Raw genomic sequence first — 19,443 nt, 5'->3', positions numbered from 1 at the left:
AAACACAACCACAAACCTACAGCACAACAAACCGCAAAAACTTCACTACATTGCAACAACAAAACAAAAACACACACAGACCCGCACAACAGTACACAATGACTACCAGCCGCAAAGCACCCCAGGCCCAGCCACCGGACCCACCGGGCTGAGGCCGCCAACAGCACATCACTGCTCTCTTGCACTTTTCCAGCTTCTTCCCACTAACCACCCCTCCCTTCCTCTTTCAGAGCCGCCAGGGCGCCACTCCGGTGGTGATGGTGCACGGTACAAATGTCCTTTAACATCAACAAAACAGGGAACAAATAAACCAAATCACACCAAAAAGATCCACTGCAATTTAATGCAAGGTCCATGTCCAAACATGCCACCGAAATCTACGACCTCCTAAGTGACGGAGGCATTGACATCCTATTCGTAACCGAAACATGGCTAGATGAAAACTACAAGATCACCCTCAATAACTGCCTGCCCGATACCTTAAAGTGCATCCAAGCAAGCCGGAAAACCAAAAGAGGTGGTGGACTGGCAATCGTTCTCAAGGCACACTTGGAAATTAAAGTGAAAGACGCATTAAACATCGATACATGCGAATCCCTAATCCTCCAACCCCAGAACTAACCTATAATTCATACTGGTATACAGACCAACTTATGATGTGGCATTCGTAGACATTTTCATAGATGCAATCACCAACCTAGCTATCGAGCATAAACACCTGATTATTCAGACTTCAACATCTGGTTCGATGAAGAAACCACAACCTCACAAAAATCTCTTACCAGCCAACTAGAAACAATGAAACTACATCAGCTAGACAAAGTAGCAACCCACTAGGCAGGACATACGCTGGACGCAATCTTCCCAAAAAACAAATTACCACAGCGCTACCAATTCAGATCCTCTGGTGCGACCACCTCATCATCCCCCTTCGTAATCATACTGACCTCCCCAGTAACTAAGCAACCGGGAAAGCTACTGATCCTCATGAAAAGAAACTGGAGAACCAATAACTCTAACCAAGCAAAACTACTGGAGATCACCAAACCACAAGCGACAACTATGGACGAAGCAGACCTGGACACTAAAATAGATATACTTCACAACTGGATCACGACAACAATTGACAAGATCACCAAAGAAAAACCTTTTAGTCCATCCCACAAAAGAGCAACGGCAAAATGGTTCACCCCACTACTCGGCGCTATGAAAAGGAAAAAACAAACTCTAACTAGAATGAAGGATCAATAAAGGCTGAGAAAAGAAAATTTCAACAACATACCCGTTCATACAAAAAGGAAATACAAAAAACAAAAAGGAAACGCTACATCAGAATCCTCCAAACACCCAAAAAGAACTCTTTAAAATCATAAACAAAATAAAAATCCCACCCGGCTGCAACAACGCTCCAAACCATCAAAGAAACTATGCCGTGACCTCGCAAACCGCTTTGATACTTCTAGTCTTCTCCACGGCATTCAGCAGTTAACCACAACATACTCATCATGAGACTGGAAGAATTTGGAATCGCCGACAACTCCTTACTATGGATAAAATATTTCCTAACAGAACAAACGGTATGGATGAAAACTTTCAAATCAAGCCCAAGAGAATAGCCATACAGAGTCCCATAAGGATCATACTTCTCCCCACTACTATTCAACGGCTACCTGTCTCCTAATTAAAATAATCGAAAGGCATGGCCTCACCTGTTTGAACTATGCTGACGACACACAAATAGTTTATAAAATACAAGACTCAAAAGAAGAAAACTCAACATTAGAGAACTGCCTTCGTGAAATATACAACTGGATGAACTCAAACTCGGGCCAGGCAACACAGAAATAATGAACATAAAAAAAAAAGCAGAGAAGACGACCACTACATCCCCTGGCCAACAGAACTTTGTGAAACCCCAGCCCGATTGTCGATTGTAAAAAAACAAAAAAAAAAAGTTTAAAAAACTGGTAGTACTGATGAATGCCAAACTCACTCTAGAGCCGCAAGTAAACGCCCTAATTTAGAAATGCTTCTTTCTCCTGCGAGCTGCTAAAAGGATCCTACCATTCTTGTCATTCACCAACAAAACTACCGTCATCGCTCTCATGTCCAGATTAGACTACGCCAATAGCTTATAGCTAGGCATGCCGGAAAGACTTCTAAAAAAAAAAAAACCCTCCCATCGCATACAAAATGCGATGGCCAGACTGCTCCTTAAATTACCTCGAAGAGAACACATCACACCAGCGTTGAAAACACTACACTGGATACCTATCAAACAGCAAATAAAGTTTAAATCAATGTGCATAATACACAGAGCAATCTACGACCAAGGCACAGAGTTCCTTAGTAGAAAGATAAACCTACACCACACAACAAGGACACTCCGATCTAGTATTGTTTGGAACCCAAACCATGAGAGGATCCTTTTTCTCTCACCTCACACCAAAAACCTGGAACTAACTACCAAAGAACATGCCTAACACAAGAGATCACCTACAATTCAGGAAACTCCTCAAATCCTGGCTCTTCGTCCTATAACTAGACAGTATGCCTATAGGGGCATGCACAGCGGAAACTATGCTGAGAGTAAACCTATCCCTTATTCCCGAAGCCTTCAACCACAATAGAAGTTGGGGATATATCAGTCTACAATATATCTACTTACCAATTGAAGGATAGACCGCCTAGAATCATACCAAAGAATGACCTCCCATCCATTGGGAAGGAAGGCAAGGATGACCTATCAATAACACCTTAGCCCACAGTGTAATCACAGGCAGCAATGGACCACCGACAGTAAACAGAAGGGAAGGAGCAGGTGAATGATAATACAGCACCACTATCAGAATGGGATATAATGCTCACCCAACCCGGGTGTACTAAGCTCAAATAACTTGGCTGGGAACCAGCCACACCATCGCCCTAGAAACTAGACAGGAAAGAGAAAGTATATACCTACCTGTATGGCAACCGGATACATAAACAAGAATTAGAAGGATTACGAGACATATAACCCACTAAACAAAAGCTCAAATTTCTGCATAATTAACTCGCACAAAAACCGACACAACCACTTTTCTCCCAGCAAACTGCACGCACTTCACCACGGCGCAACAATCATCAATTAACACATAAATCACACCAACAGCACACGAGGACTCGCATCAATCCGATATTCACACCCAAGCTCAGCGCACAGTGAAAACCGAACTGAAGCTGTCAACAGGACACCACCTTCTCACTTTCCTAAACCCTCTTCACCCCACTAACCCACCCACACCTCCTTGTTTGCAAATCCACCTGAGCTCCTGGAGACCAATTCCGTTGGTGACAGTGTGCTTTATAAATACCTTTAATATTAGAAGGTGACGAGTGTAGCATATTATAGAAGCCGTGTCGTGAAGACTGTTTAGGCTCGGCACGGATTACTTTGTGACAGCTGGTCCGAATATTTTGTGGGGCTCTGCTGTATTCTGTGGGGCGGAGTGCTGAAGGCAGAAGAGGACAGGGGGCTACCTTAATGAGTATACCAATCCCAAGGGTAACTGTCTACAGTTGAGGGCTCTGTTCTACTTAGAAAAGCTTTCTTTCTGCATGTTATCGCATGCAGATTGCCATGCATTATTTTCAGGTATATCAAAGGTACAGTGAAGGCTTGTTCATTGTCAAGTCATATTTGGGAATGACCAGACTTATGACATTCAAGCCCAGATAACTGGTGTCAGCTGTGCGTGCATATGGAATGTTAATTAAAATGTGTGTAGGGCCTTTGTATCCATGGTCTCCGAGCAATTCTGATGGTCAGCCATTGACATGAAACGGACAGAGCCTCCAGCATTGGATCTTTCATAGATTCAGATGCTGGACTATTCCCTGTCGTCGGATCGTCCATTATTCGGTGACCCAAGGTGCTGTCGGAAATGTCACTTCCGGAGCGTATCATGCTCCCGATTCTTTTTCAAGAACCACATGTCTAATGCAGAGAGAACACTGCACTCGCTAGATGTAGCGCTAGTTCTCAAATTTTATATACAAAGGACCAAGGAATTCCGCTCCTCTACAAGGCTTTTCATAGCATTCTCTGGTCGCACAAAAGGACAGCATATCTCACAACAGAGTCTCGCACGTTGGGTGACTCGGTGCATTAATCACTACCATCAGTCTAAAGGCGATCCACTCGCCAGACCTCATTCAGCTCACTCCACCAGGGAGTACCAATAACTGACATCTGCAGAGCCGTGACTTGGAGCACACTGCACACATTCGCCAAGCATTACTGCTTGGCTGAAGATGCAAATTAGGACTCTGCGGTTGGACAGGCGGTCCTCCGCCACCTTTGTGTAAGGTAGGAGCAGCCTTTTTGCGCCTTTCCTTAGTAAATGTGACCTATTTCAGTTGTTGTGAAAGATTCAATGCTGGAAAAGTCTTATGTACCTGTAACTGTATTTCTCCATCATTGGTATCTTTCATAGATTCACATGCGCCAACCCGCCTCCCCTGAGAGGCTGCTCCAAAGCCCCTGCTCAAGACCGGGCAGTCATACATGTAGTCTACTCACGGCTCAAAATCTGTAGATGGCTGCGTAGTGTGGAGCTTAATCCCTGCCACCTCATTGGTTAAGGTCATAAAGGACCAAAGTGAGGTGGAGGGACTACACAAGTGAATGCCTCCTTGGGCATAATGGACAATCTACAGTCATTTTTTCTATGGAAATGTATATATTGAATTATTAATAATTATGTTAAATCGCTGAGGATTCCCGGTCTGACTGGGAATATTCAAGCATCTCAATCTATGAAAGATACCAATGCTTGGGAAATGCAGTTACAGGTAAGAAACTAAGATTTAATTTCCTACAACTATAGAATTATCAACCACATCAAAAATCCCACTGCTAAGAGAAAAAAAAAACGCAAGGCATCGCATCAGCAGCATTCTGGGCTGTTAAGGTGCAGCATGGGCCGCCATGTTGGAGTGTGCGACTGCTGGCCCGGGCCATACACGGGACTAAGCCACAATTCGTGGAGCACTGCACCTTAGTGCCTGCGGAGCAGGCTGAGCATATTTGGCTCCCCCACTCACCAGAACTCGCAAACATATGAAATGTGCATTAAAGACTTGCAGCCATATGCAGACCTGGCAGGTCATTGGCACAATACAAAGAATGGCTCTTCCCCATCGGGCGTGTCCCAGCATCATCTCACAAGAGAACGAAAAGTCAAGTAACATTTCCACAAATGGCAGATACTGAATCGTGGTTCGATTTCAAAGGGGCAACCTTTGGGACAGAAAGGTCATTCAGAATGGGGGTTCCAAATATGCACCAGAAACCAAAATTAATTGTAGAATGTTTTGCAGCAGAATGCTTGTAGTGTCTTAAATGGCCCATCCCATTGGAGTATTCTGTACATTACTGCGTGTCAGGTTGCTGAAGGTAAAACTAGGAACCAGTTTGAGTCAAAGATCTAACGTATAACATTGAGCCACCATTACAGGAGAATACATTATATTGAAAAATGCATGTTTGTACTAAGGTGTACGCAGATCTGCTTGTTATATTTTGTGTGAAAAATAATTTTTTGAATTTCTTTGATTTCCCAAAATATTTTCTGATATCCAGTTTACAGATTACACCTGAGGGTGGCATTGTTTTATTTATGTATTGGTCAACTTAAATAAGTGTTTCATATCACTCCAATGCAGGGAGGGTGTGAGTAAAAAGATTAACATTCTTAATAAGCATTGGTCTATTCAGAATGGGCAAGTGTTGTGTGTTTAGTGGTACAACATAGCACAGGAGAAAATGCTCCTGTGCTGAGACTGTTAAAATACATATGACAAAAATATTGCACGTGCCTGACGGTCGTTAAAATAATGCAAGAGCTTTACATGGAGACAGGAGAGAATCAAGCCCAAATGGCCGCAGATTAAAAACGACAAAATTCGATTTTAATGGGAGGCACACTAAACACATTGATTGGAAGACTTGGTTCAAAGAGCACAACATACATCTATCTTATATTGATCCCTTCTCATCAACGCCTAGAGAAAGTTTAGCAAAAAAAACCTTCTCAACTGTTCCCTTCATTCTAAGATACTGTTCGGTATAACACACTTGCTTTTCGATGCAGATCCAAAAACCAGGTGATTTAACGTTTGTGGTCCATTTAGCCCACAAACCTGATCTGTGTAAAGGGGGCTTTAATAGACATGGCATTTTTAGAAAAATATATAGCAGTATTGGAGGGAGGTGCTGGCTATCCATTCAGGAGGAACTAGTATCTAGACTGCTATGCACGTGTAGATTCCTTTGGTTGTGCTAAAATGGGAAAAATGGCTTTATGATCCCAGGGCTATTTTCAATCCGCTAAGAAGGGATGTAAGCGGATCTGTCCAAATGCATTTTCTTTTCATGGAATCCCGAATTCATATGAAAACCTGTACATGTTTATCGCCTTTTGACACAGCCCTAGGTTAGCTTTTTTCCCCAAATGCTTTTATTAAAATAAAGCGGCCACTAAAACCTAATTCAAAGATGGTAAGCCTTTTTAAACGGCACCTCAAACCACCAACCAAAAGTAGATGTGGCGTGGGAGGGCAAACGGAAAGTATTAACTCACAGAACCCCCAAAAAGAATAAGAGTTACAAACATTGATTAATGCTCATAGGCGATATGCTACCATTAATGGACACCACATTCATCAAAAGAAGTTGCATCACCATTTTCAACTTGAGGATTACATTGGTAAGCCTAGGGAATTTGGGCAGTAGCCTAGACCAGATACCTTCACTTTCTCGAAGTCCCTCACTACCTCCACTTGTGTAAAGAAAAATACCTTTCCCCAAGTAAGTAAATATTTAATGTGTCAGGGTGCCATATCGAGAATGGGACTCCCAACTCGCAGGTCTTTCATTTTGACATAGATCAGGAAAAGGTAGAGCACATTCTCGTTGTAATTCATAGCATTTTTTAAATGCTGTAGTCTTGTGTATTCAGTCTGAAGTCCGGGACAAGCCAGTACTGCCATCATTGCCCTAGAGTCATGTGTTTGCTGCATCCCTCCTTTATAGCCTGAAGGCCCTCCTGAGTAGAATGGGCTTTTCACCAGTGTCTGAGTTAGCCTCTTGGATCATGAAGGTCCATACATTCCCACACTATATGCACACGTTTTCTTCTAGATGCAAAGCCCTTCATGCTTCTTACACATGACGCCTAGAAAGCTTTCACGCATGCAGAGCTTGAGGTACTTCAGATCTGCAACTTTAACACAAAGCTCTGCAATCCTTTCCTTTCCCTCTCTTCACTAACTAACCAAACTCCCTCTTATCAAATCTTCCAGAGCAGCAGGAGACCATGCAGATAGCAGTGGTGTACAGTACAAAATCCTAACCTAACCTGAGAATGGCCACAGTGCTTAGACCTGCATTGTCTCCCAAAGTCCGGATGTTCTCTCTATTTAAATGTTCAAGCCTCTTCACGTTTGTTTTCTGGTTGAATTGCTGTATGTATAGTGTTCTGAGGTTTCATTTGGGCGGCCTGAACACTTTAAACCGCACCCTCTGGGCTTGTCTACCTCCTTCAACACCTGAACTCTGTGGCCGAATACTTTCACCCTTTCCTCCATTACCTCTAATTTAGTATCCAGAGCAGCTACGGTTACCTTACAGTATCGTTTTTCATTCACACTTTCTGCCAAGTGTTTCATCACATTTGTGAAGACCTGTCTCCCCTTCAGCCACACCACCACTTCCCATGCCACACACAAAGCTTCCTCCTGTGCTGCACTGGTCCTCTGGGATTAAGGAAGAAAGAAATCTGCTTAATAACTTTAGAATTCCTCTGCTTCCGTCCCATGTCTGCGACTGCCCGATGTATGGAAGCATCGACCTGCCTTGTTTTAGTTTGCTGTGACGGTTCTGCTTTCCCTAGTGTGATGTCGGGTTTCCTGATGGTGGAAACCCGACGTGGGCGATGGGCCTGGCAGGGCCTGATAGCACCGTGCATACGCTGCGCGGACAGAACGCACACAACCACTCTTTGCAGTGCATAAACCCGGACTGACGTAGATCTGCCAGTTTCGGTTATGCCTTTATTTTCCTTATCCCCGCCCCTGACACGTGACCGGGTCTTCCCGGCACGTGACACCACACCTAGGTTCTCATCCTAATCCCCCAAACTACCGGGAGGCCACCCTCACTGCCAATTCCAGGGGCAGAGACCTCCATTCTGGGCTAATTGCCACCCCTGCACCAAAGCACATGAAATGTATAGCACTGGCTCTACTGTTGCTTTCACCGTTAGTGTCCCAACCCCTTTAACCTCATCCATTCACCGACTTCTTCACTATTTCACTCTTGACTCAGATGTGAAGGCCTGAAGTGGCGAGTCAGTGCCGCCATTTTGTCTGGCACCATAGATCCTGTGCAACTCGCCAAACATTCACTTGGCAGGACACTCCTTGTCACTTTAATCAGTTCACTGGAGCACTGCCCTTCTTGCACCATATTCAATGCTTTGCTGCCACTGCCTAGACATTGCAAAGGCTAAAGACAAGTGCCAGTCACTCCTGGGAACACTCGGCTACATTTCCATTAATTTGTTTTTTAAGAAAATGTATCGTTTTGCAAATTGTGTGCAATTTCTTTAATTCCGTTACTTTTTTAAACCTTTGTTTGAGATACCCTACCGGATGAATGGCTGATAGATGAATTGATTGGAACGTTGGCCACCTGCTCTGAAAAGATTAGGCTTATTGCATATTCTTAGAGTAAAATGTTTTTAAACCAAATCTTTGAAACATTACCAATCCTCCCCTTTACATGCTCAGACTTCTTCAGTGATTCCTTATTTTAAATCAAGTGAACTTAATTGTATTTTCTTTTTTGACAGAAAGAAGACATGGCTCATTGAGCAAGCCACCTCTTACACTCCCATCCTCTACTGTCTATTCCTTACTTTCCGCTCTACCTTCGAAGAGTAAAGGTAGCATTGGTAGTGGTAACAAGCGCCCTTCCAGTGGCAGTAGTGCCTCATCCGTTTCCAAGATGTTGAAATCGCCCAAAGATAAGTTGCAGATGAGTGGGAACAAGCCAATGCATCCTTTGCAGCACAGCAAGCTTATCCATGAGAAAAGGTAAGTATTCTACATACATAGAGCTGGTTTAAGTCTTAAAGTAACCTGGAAAAAGTACCAGCAGAAAACAAACACCCGTTTGATTTTGGGAAGCACAACCCTTGATGCAATGGTTTTCTCTGAATGGTCTGAGCACACATTTTGGTGGTTTTGACCCAGGTTTAATTTGGTATCCTGATGCTGTCTTCAAACATCTTTTGCATGTGGCAGCATTTAAAAAAAGAAACAAATTGTATTAACATTTTAAATATTTTCTGTAACCAAATACTTTCACAAAAATAACCTGGCATAACATTTGCTAGGTATAGCGCACCATGTGTAAGACAGTAGCCAACATCAACATTTTTGTTCAAGGTTCCCTGCCCAATTGACCTCCCACCACCTTGATGCGCTCTCCCTTAAATCTAGTCCAGAAACTGCTCCCAAAGTGGCAGCGCGCCCTCCCATCAATAGACATCCAGAAGCCGCAGTCTGCATCATAAATTTAATCCAGTCCTTTAAAAGGGTTTAGAGTTCTTCCAGTGCCTCACAATTATGCATCTGGCATTAGCTATGGCAACGTCTCTCCAGCGCTTATGTTGGTATGTCATTGACCGTTGTGATGTGTTAAAAACCAGCACCATAAGTCTCTTAAGGATCTCGAGCCACTCTTCCAGGGTCTGAGAGATTATATTAAAGACTTTCAACCAGAACCTTGCCACTAGGCGGCAATCAAATAGCAGATGTGAGGGGTCCTACTTGAGGGCATCTTCTCCAGCAACTGTCTGATTTGGATGGTCTAGCCCTTTACAATACGAAAGAGGCACCAATAAGCCCTGTGTATTATCTTGTAAGTGATCATCTTGGTATTGACGTACCTTGGGACCCTCACCCACCCTTCCTGTATCACTACGCAGTCTTCCATAATTTCAGCCCTTAGGTCCTTTTCCCAGTTTAGATTCCGTTTCAATATCCGATTGGGGATTGTCTGCTGGAGGAGCTGCTAGGCCACCGAATTTGCCCTTTTCACCCCCACATAGTTCTTCGGATAAAATGAGGAGCAAGGCAGGAGGAGGGTTTATGGTGTTGCAAGCTTGTACGTAGACAGTTGTAGGGACCTCCACAAGTCCCGTCTAGGAAGTTAAAGCTCAATTACCGGGCAGCAAAGGACTCCACGATGCCGACTTTGATACATTGCTGTAAATATTGTAAGCCCTGAACATCCCATTGCTTCCAGGAACAGGGTCTTCTGTAAATGCGAATGTGGCTGTTGAGTCTGTGGGATGTTTTAACACCACTAGTCCAGGCCCTGCAACATTACTGTGCATTACTTGCAGCAGAAACATCACAAATGGCCGCCGGAGAGCATTCTGCTGGCTAAAATCACCCAGAAGTGCGCAGGAAAAATCTGAAAAATAGGCCACTATCCCACTTTTACCTATGTCAGTGGTAACACAGGAGACTACTGCCAAAACCCATCATTTGGCTGCCCACATAGCAAAATGACTGCAAAAGAAACAGAGCTGTGTGAAAATCCATTTTTCTTGGTTGTCAAATTTGCAAAAATCATGTCTCACAAACCACCCAAAAGATCCAACCTTCTTGTTGGGTGTTGAACATCATTCTACTTCAAGAATCCATATAAATATAGAACTATGTCAACAATGGGTGCAATACCGTTACTCGCCTCCATCAGACGCTGACGATCTCCAAATCTGACAGGTGAAACTTGTGTCTCAAAAGCTAAATATGCCAAAGAAGGGACTTCCATCAAATGCAATATCGGGTGCCACACATTGATTTTCATGTTGAGAAAGACTGGAATTGAAGATGTTTGCTTATTTTAAATTTGTAACTGTAATTTTTCACAAGGAACAATGTTACAATTGACCATAAGGTAACCTGATTCAGCTAATCTCCAAGAGGTTTCTCACACTGAGCTTCAAACACATTCCACACCTTCTGCCTAAACAAAGGAATCTTTTCCCCTGTGCTCTGCTGAGTATCTGACAGGCAAGTGTGAAAGGAAATGGGAGGAGCACTCTGGCATGTTGCTCTGAGTGAAGACAAAGGACTCCCTTGAGCTGAATGAAAATGCTAATTCGGGTGTGACTGACACCAACTGCCCAGGAAGACAAGCCCATGTGACTCTCTGGCTCAGCCAAGCCTTGGAGGCGGGCCAGACAGAAAATGTGGATTTGAAATTGAAGAAACCATATGTTTAAGAAAAAGACTTGTAGCAAATTGTACTGAACTGATAAAAATATGGGATTTATAGGTTATTAAAATGAAAAATTCGCTCAGTTTATAACTAATCTGGAATCTGTGCGACATTCAGAGACAACCACGAAAAAGTTCATATTCTAGAAATTGTGATTGTCAGGAACATGAAAATTTCCAGGAATATGCCCAGATGGTATGTGCATGCATGTGTAAAAATTGGTACAGAACTGACACTGAGTGCCCAAAAGCGCAAAAACCTTTCATTTGTGAAACAAAACTCGTAGGAGGATCAGCCTTTGACAGAAACGTACCTTAGTGAATCTGTAATGTAAATATGTATTAACAAGTTGGGGATATTGTTAATGTTTTTAATGAAAAATAAGATATACTGTACAGAGACAAAGGAGGTTTTCTCCCTAAACCATAAACATGACACACCATGACACACTGTTCCTTTCTCAAATCAGGAGATGTGGAATTCTCTGACCTATCAGATCCTTAGAGTGTTGGGCATTGTGTGATCAGCCTCCCCACCCCTTTGGAAGATGGATAAATAGGGACTGTTGAGGACCCAGAAGGACACACACATATTCACTCATCACTGATCGACTGACGAAGCACTCTGAAGGAAGATCCAGACTCCAGAACCCTGAAGCAGAGGCCTAACCCAAAAAGCTGAACCCTTTTCAGCAGGCATTTAAAATCTAGCAACCTGATTTGAACCCCTAAACTTCCATGGGGCCTAAACCATTCAACAGCCTGGCTGAGCTGTGTTGGCTACTTCTGGCCAAGAACCCTTGCTAGAACCCAAGATCCAGATCAGTCAGACAGAGCTGTAACCCCGAACCCGTCAGATCCAGTCCAAAAGGGCGTGCAGACCAGAGTGCCTTGCTGAGAGCAGTCCAGGTGTCCTGAATCCTGTCCGGTGGCGAGCAAAGTCCAGTCCAAACCTTTGACCAGGTCTTTGATGGGCCCATTCCATTCCAAAGCCATAGTAGTGAGTATTTAGCATAGAACTGTCCATAGTCCTCTCTTAGCCTAAGTAATCCCATCCAAACCATTCCAGCACATCCATAACTGCATTATTGAATCTCTTTTGTCTGTGTTGAATTCTTCTCTCATCCACATAATCCTGCGATAATTGTAGCGATAATCATCTTGGCGCTAATATATATTTTCTGGAGAAAGGCAATCGTCTCAGGCAGATAGAAACCATCCGGGGGCGCCTCTGGATAGGTGGCTGTGCTGTCCGTGTAGTTTGCGGCTCCATAGACTCTCTAGTGTTAAATCTTTGTTCCAAATTTTCAACAGCGCCTCTTTTATTTTGAAATCTTGACCTTTTTGAGAAAAATCTACCTCCACTAAAACCTCTAACTCTTGAACCGTACCTGCTAGGAACGAAATTTGAACATCATTTTGAAGCTAACATCCTCAGCTTTCAAACGAACTAAGAACCACATTCCAAAAACTCCTTATGGTTTTGCTGTAATCGCGTTTTTTGTGCGCTGAAAAGTTTGCCGCGATTTCGTATTTGGCTCAATTTCACCACATGTAAAAACTGCTATTTCTTGTTTTCAACTTCTGAATTTCGTTTTCCATCTGCCAACCATTCAACAATCATTGCTAGTGTTTCCCTGAACCTATCCAAAGCCACTCTCACTAGTTCTGAATCCTATTTAGTGAATTAAAATCATTTTTAGCATTTTATTTCATCACTTCATATTACATTCAAAAGCATTTGCCCCGTTTAAAATCAGCCCTGTTTCTCTCTGCCTGCTGGGGGGGAATCAGGATTGAAACTGCAATTGTTGTTCCTGAAACCTATGTGCCCTCATTCCATCTCTTCATATTGCATGTTGGGGGGGAGTGAGTAGTGACAGGGGGAAAGAGTGATCATATTGTATTTTGATTGAAGTCATCAAGTTTTATTTCTGTTGCATTCTTTCCTATTATTGCATTTCCTTGAACCATACAAAGATTCTCTGCTACATTATTCATCCTATTCCTACTCCTAATTGACCTCTAGGTTGCATCTAGCTAACTGCTAGCGTAGCTGCCCAATTATACAGCAGAGCATTGGGAAGGTTCAGGCCTCCTATGGATTTTGGTTTCTGCAGTGTGTTCATGAGATTCTCTAGAGGCCTTAATATCAGGCAGGGCTACTTCCAACATCAGAAGAATATCATCCACATAGAGCAGCAGTATTTTTTATTTTTTTTAGTGTGACTGATTTACATAAACCTTTTCACATAATTCAAAGGCAACACTACTAAAAAGAGCAAAACAATTATAAGAACGAAAGGAGAAAAGATGCAGGCATTATTTAGAAACTTTAAAAAACATATATTTTACAAAATTCTACTCTATTTCTAAAACATCTAGCAGGTCATTTATAACAGCTATATCCGACTTTAACTAATAATGCAATTCCATGTATTTGAATTCGATAACTTAACAAAATGGTCTATAAATTAACTGCTTGGTGCGTTTCCCATAAAACTGTGGACAAATCAATAAATGTTCCAATGTTTTTCCAGCATTGGATCTTTCATAGATTCACATGCTGTAAATATTGCCCGGCTTCAAGTTGGGAATCTACCTTTTGGATATTACTTATTAAAAGTTAGGTGTATTTTGAATGCTGTCACCCTTGTTAAGGGTGCTTTAGGTCCATCCAATGGGACATAGAGTAGTAAGCTCCTCCCCTCCAGCCCTTCCTCACATTCTGACCAGTAATGCTGGACTGGTATCTGAGGGCCTTTATCACTAGGAAGGTTCCATTCCAGGAAACGTGCTTTATGCTGGCTGTTTTCATTGGCTCGAATGGCTTTTTCATTAGTTCTGTGAGGACTGTATTGAGGCTCCAGTCCGGCGGAGTCCGCTTAGTTGGAGGGAAAACTCTAAAGTCCTTTTAGGAAATGCTTCACTAGCCTGTCGCTGAATAAGGACATGGAGCTTCTTTTCCTTCTCTACCTGGAGATGGCCGCCAAGTGTACTTTGATGGATGAGTGACTCAGACCTTCTTTCGCTAGCGAGAGTAGGTAAGGGAGGAGCTGCTCCGGGGTGGCATTGAGTGGGTCTAGTGTTGGCTCCCCTTGGCACCAGTTACAGAATTTGTCCCACTTAAAGCTATACGATCGGTTTGTTGCTGGCGCCCTAGCTGCATCTAGGATGTTTTTACAGTCCTGTGGTATTGTTAGCTGGCCAAATATATTTCCGCCTGAGTGTTTATATACCATTGAAATATTTTATATGTATTGCTCTAGGATTTAAATTAAGATTTTGTATTTCTGGGTGTTAATAGCCAAATCCGGTCCCCTCATGTAATTGTTTAGCAAGGTTAGCAGTCTTTGAAGTCCAAGTGGAGTTTGGTTTAGTAGCACAATGTTATTGGCATAAGCCGCCAGATCATGAATATTGAGGTTAGAGTGGTTTAGTATGTCTCCAAAGCATTGTTTTGTGGAATGGGCTCATTGTAGTAGGCCTTCTGATAGCTATATTAGTTTCCTTGATGGTTTACATGGTTTAAGATTTTCCAATAGATTAAAGATCACTTGCATCTATTTTTGTAGATCTAGTCAGGTAAAACTTCCCCCAACCACACATTTGTTCAATTGTTTATCTTTGAATGAAAGCCTCTCATCGAAGGTTCCTCACTTTTCCTCCGGGCCTGAAGGCAATCGAAGAGGTCTACCAGCGGAAAGAGTATGTCCTGTCCTGTGGACCATATATTAGTTCATATGTTACAAGACCATTTGCGCTGAGCTTGCATTTCTGCCTGTGGCACTGGATGCTTTCCAGTGATGAGGAAATTAATTGCTTAGATTTGTCACCCTTCTCATCTGGTCTTCAGCTGTGCGTAATTTGCAAAAAGATTTGTTACGATAGATCATTTTTCCATTTGGGATACCAGAGGCTTTATAGAAGCATATAGAAGCCATCCTGGTAATCTGCCTTGAGGGACAACCCTATTAAGGGATGTAAGAAGGCTCATATATAGGCATTGTGAAGCCATGAATTTGCACCACACAGCAAGGAGAGTTGGTCAGATGTGTATTGGCTCATATTGTTCTTGACATTTCGGAAAGCATTTTAGCCATTTGAGATCTACTGCTTCATACCTTTTTTATTTTTAACCTGCATATTCGAATAGTGTGGTGCACTGTCTTTTATAGGTAGCAGACAGACTAGAAGAATCATGGGTCCTGAGTATACAATTTTCTGGGGACATTAGTCAGTTGATTTCGTACTTTTAGTCTAAAACTCAGTTGTTGATCATAAGAGGTAGCTGATCCGCCTGAAGTTGTAAAGTTTAAATTCTATCCAGAATCTTTGCTTCAGTGTTTAAGTTGGTGACTGATATGAAGTTGTCAAGAATTTAAGGACCAGTACTTATTTTTTTTTTTTGGACAGCGTTATGATGATGGTCAATTTAAGTGTAGTTTGGGTTAATGCCTGTCCCTAAAGAGCAGTCTTGTGAGAAGGGGAATCAATCTTGTTGTGCTGTTTTTCTGTGCTGGCTGGCTACGGCTTTATAATGGCGGATGACTTTGTCCTGCTTGCAATTTTGTTAATGACTGTGGTAGTTTTGGTCTGAAATGCTGCATTTGAGGCTTTCATGTTATGGCTTTGATGTTAGGCAGATTATGTTGCAAGTGGATATGTGTAACGCTCACCTGGTATCCACAGGGATGTCACTCAGCCTGTTCTGACCTCTTACGACCTCGAACCCTTCCCTGGAGGCTATTCGACTGGAGACTGGGCCTTGTTTTCTTGGATGTGTGCTCTCCGTCCTGCCTTCAGCGCAGGGGTGGGTTATTGATACAGGCTTGTTGCTGCCTAGTTACTTCACTGGCAAGAGTCCGACAGGTAAGTTTGAGTCTTTTGAACAGTTCTCTAACTTCGTTCCTTTCCTTCCTTAGATGATGGCCGGCGTCCGGAGATGGCGGTGTGCTGCTGAGATGAGTAGCGCTGAAGGTGAGTGAGCGCGATGCGCGGTGTGACCCTTTCGTATTTGCATTGAACCGAGTTATTTTTCTGTGTCTTTTAGGTACTGCAACATTTTCAGCGTAGATGCCGGTTATGTAGAACAAATGCGGTGGGTAAGCACGGTATGCGGCGCCTCTAGATGTTTCCACGCTAACCTGGAGTGTCTTTTTTTCCCTCTTGCAGATGGATGAGAGTTCCCCCAGAGCGGCTGGGATTCAGGTAAGCGTTTGAAGCTCGTACAGTATTTAGAAATAAGCGAAGATTTGCAGAATGCTTACTAATGCCATTTTTCTGTTCTTTTCCCTAGGAAGCGGCGTGCCGGGATAGGAATGACACCGCCGAAGATGCCAGCAGAACAGAAGGAGCGATGACTGATGGCCAGAAGCGCCGCAAGGTAAGGCTGTTCCTAACGGTGTTCTTGTTCTTGCAGGAGCTGAGCGCAGAAGAAAGATGCAGGCCTACTGGAGATCGATCCGAACACAGTGAGTGTCACGCTGCAGGTGCAGAAAATGCAAAGCATGTTTTTCAGCCTGGGTGTGGCTTAAATAGTCTCTTGGTATCCCAGGTGTCTCTGGGCTGAACCACACCCAAAAGACTAGACCGCACATGCAGTTCTGGGAACCGAAATATGTGGGGGCACCCATCTTGTCCCCATCAATGCACTACAAGTCCAATCCCCAATGTTATCCTATGGGAGTGAGTGGTGCCACAAGCGCCAAGTCTGACTCCAAGTTGGTCTTTGGAGGGATGGAGAGGCCCTTGAGGGCCATGCGGGTGATCCTGGCCTGGCTCCAGCCTGACATCTTGGAGGGCTGGGGACATGAGGGGCAGGAATCATGACAATATGCTCACATATACATTTCGAGGGGATTGGGTCCTCCGACGTATTCCATATCTATGACAGTAATCACCACAGCTGTGCTGCTTCGGAAAATCTTTCGGCTCCTGCGTCGATGACATCGATACGCTTTCCTCGGGGACCTCTGTCGAGCCGACGTCACCGGATGTTATAAGTAGGATGCACGACGCCCGTAGCCTCAGTTCTGTTTTTCCCGCGAACGTGTTCGCTTTGGAGATCTCGGCGCACCTCGGTTCTACTGAATCCTGTTCTTTCGGTTCTTCGAACCTGTTTCTTCCTTGGGATATTGTATGATGTCTTCGGCTTCTTCCACCCCGCGGTCCTGTTTTAAGAAGTGTCGGGTGTGCGGGTCCAAGATGTCTCTGACTGGCATGCACAACGTTTGCCTCTGGTGCCTCGGGGAGGACCATGATATGGATGACTGTCGACTGCCAATTGCTCACATCGAAGGCCTTGCGGGAGCCCCAAGAAGATGTCGGACGGTAAGGTGGCCAAGCCCCGGAAGTCGCGTTCCACTGGTCTTTCGACGGATGATTCGAGAGGTGACTCTCCACATCATCATTGTGAGTCCGGGGGTTCTCTGTCTGGGAGTCGTTCCTGCCATTCCTCTGACTCTTCGAGGCACTCCAGGAAGCGCTGTCACAGGTTGCTTTCCCCGTCCTCGTCAGAGGACTCCGCCCGTCAGCGGGTTGCTTGTCCCAACAAGCATTCCACTCCTGAGGAATGGGATTCCTTTTGAAAGGAGATGTTGGTGATTTTCCAATCGCAGGGCTCTGGTCCGTCCTCACCATTGAAAGACGCCGGCCGTGACCGTTCAGGCTCGAGCAGTCGTCGCGACCACCAGGCGCCTACGAGGTCCCAGTCGGACAAGGATGGTCGCTCTAGACATGACAGTTCCAGGTCCCGGTCCTCGACGCCCTCGAGACCGCGAGATCCTGTGTTGTCTTCGAAGAAGACATCGACGCCCATTCAATCGACGCCTTTTGAGGTGGCTTTGTCGGAGGTACCCCGTGCCACGGTGGAACCCCCAGAAAGGGTCTGGCCAAGGCTAAACATGTCTTTGTTCCTTTTTGTGTACCCTCCTTCCAGCCTCTGGATTATATTTCTGAGGTGGTTGAGGGGTCTGAGGAAGGAGAGGTTCCTGCAGAGGTTCCTGATGGCCTCCTTTCTGGTCATGGCCAACTTGAGGACCTGCGTCAGTCGTTGCACGATGCCAGTGGTCTAGAACCCTCTCCGGAGGTGGAGTTTGGTAGGCCTGAGCCTGGCACGCATGCCGAGTCCTCATACCGGCGCCTGATGTCGAGGGTCACGGATTACCTGGGGTGGTCTGCCCCCACCCTGGGGATTTTCAGCAGGATGACTTGACTGATCTCCTCGACCAAGGTCCAGCAACTGAGCCGGTGCTGCCATTCCATATGGCCTTGCAGAGAAACGGTGGCTGCGGCTTGGACTTCTCCGGAGAGTCTCACCGCAGTGAGCAAGTCCTTGCCAAAGAAATATCGCCCAGCCGGTGGTGACCCCTGTTACTTGACCACGCACCCTACTCTGGAGAGTTTGGTGGTGCAGGCGGCTACGGCCCCCACAAGGCAGGCGTCATACCCTACCATCCCTCCTGATGGGGACCACAAACGTTTTGACGGCTGGGCGAAGGTGTTTTCTTCTGGGGGTATGGCGCTTCAGGCTGCCAACTCCGTTTGTGCCTTGTCTCGTTTCATGCACACTCTGTGGAACTGTATCTTCTTAGCGACTGATCATATTCCCGAAGGGGAGGAACGGGATTGTTTTCTTACTGTCGTGCAGGATGGCAAGGATGCCATGTGTGAATCTGTTCAGTCGGGATGTGTTTTTTTTTTTTTAAAATAACACATTTTATTGTTGGTTTTTAATCACATTTTACAACAAACATTACAATGGGGTCAACAGACCCTTAACTAATCGTTCACACCTGTGAATTGGGTCTCTGGAGCAACACCATTGTTCATATAGGGATCTTCCAGGTCATATCCCACATCGTTTAAATCAAGTTATGTACATGCGGTCGCCTGATTCACTGCATATCTTCCCATTTCTGCCATATCTTTTCTGCCTTATTTGGGCAGCCTCTGGCTGCATATACTCTGCGTTCCATCATCGCGCTCATGTCCACATCCGCAAGCCATTGTTCGTATTGCGGGGGTGATGCTGAACCCCAGAGTCTTGCAATGTTCCTTTTTGATTAGTGCCGTGGCTGTGGACAAACAGTTTTTCGTATCTGG

General features: G+C 44.4%; 1 protein-coding gene across 1 annotated transcript in view; it reads left to right on the top strand.

Annotated features, from left to right (window-relative positions):
- ATXN7 (ataxin 7) overlaps positions 1-19,443 on the top strand; it is a 950,731-nt gene that overhangs the window by 383,417 nt on the left and 547,871 nt on the right. Inside the window, exon 4 of the mRNA XM_069643713.1 lies at positions 8,895-9,138. Within this exon, the coding sequence (XP_069499814.1) occupies positions 8,895-9,138 (244 nt within the window). The remainder of the gene's footprint in view (positions 1-8,894; positions 9,139-19,443) is intronic.

Source organism: Ambystoma mexicanum, chromosome 2p, assembly GCF_040938575.1.
Source record: "Ambystoma mexicanum isolate Mex_15411 chromosome 2p, UKY_AmexF1_1, whole genome shotgun sequence".
Classification (NCBI taxonomy): Eukaryota; Metazoa; Chordata; class Amphibia; order Caudata; family Ambystomatidae; genus Ambystoma; species Ambystoma mexicanum.
Note: the sequence above shows the minus strand (reverse complement) of the source record. Positions and strands in the feature narration are given on the sequence as shown.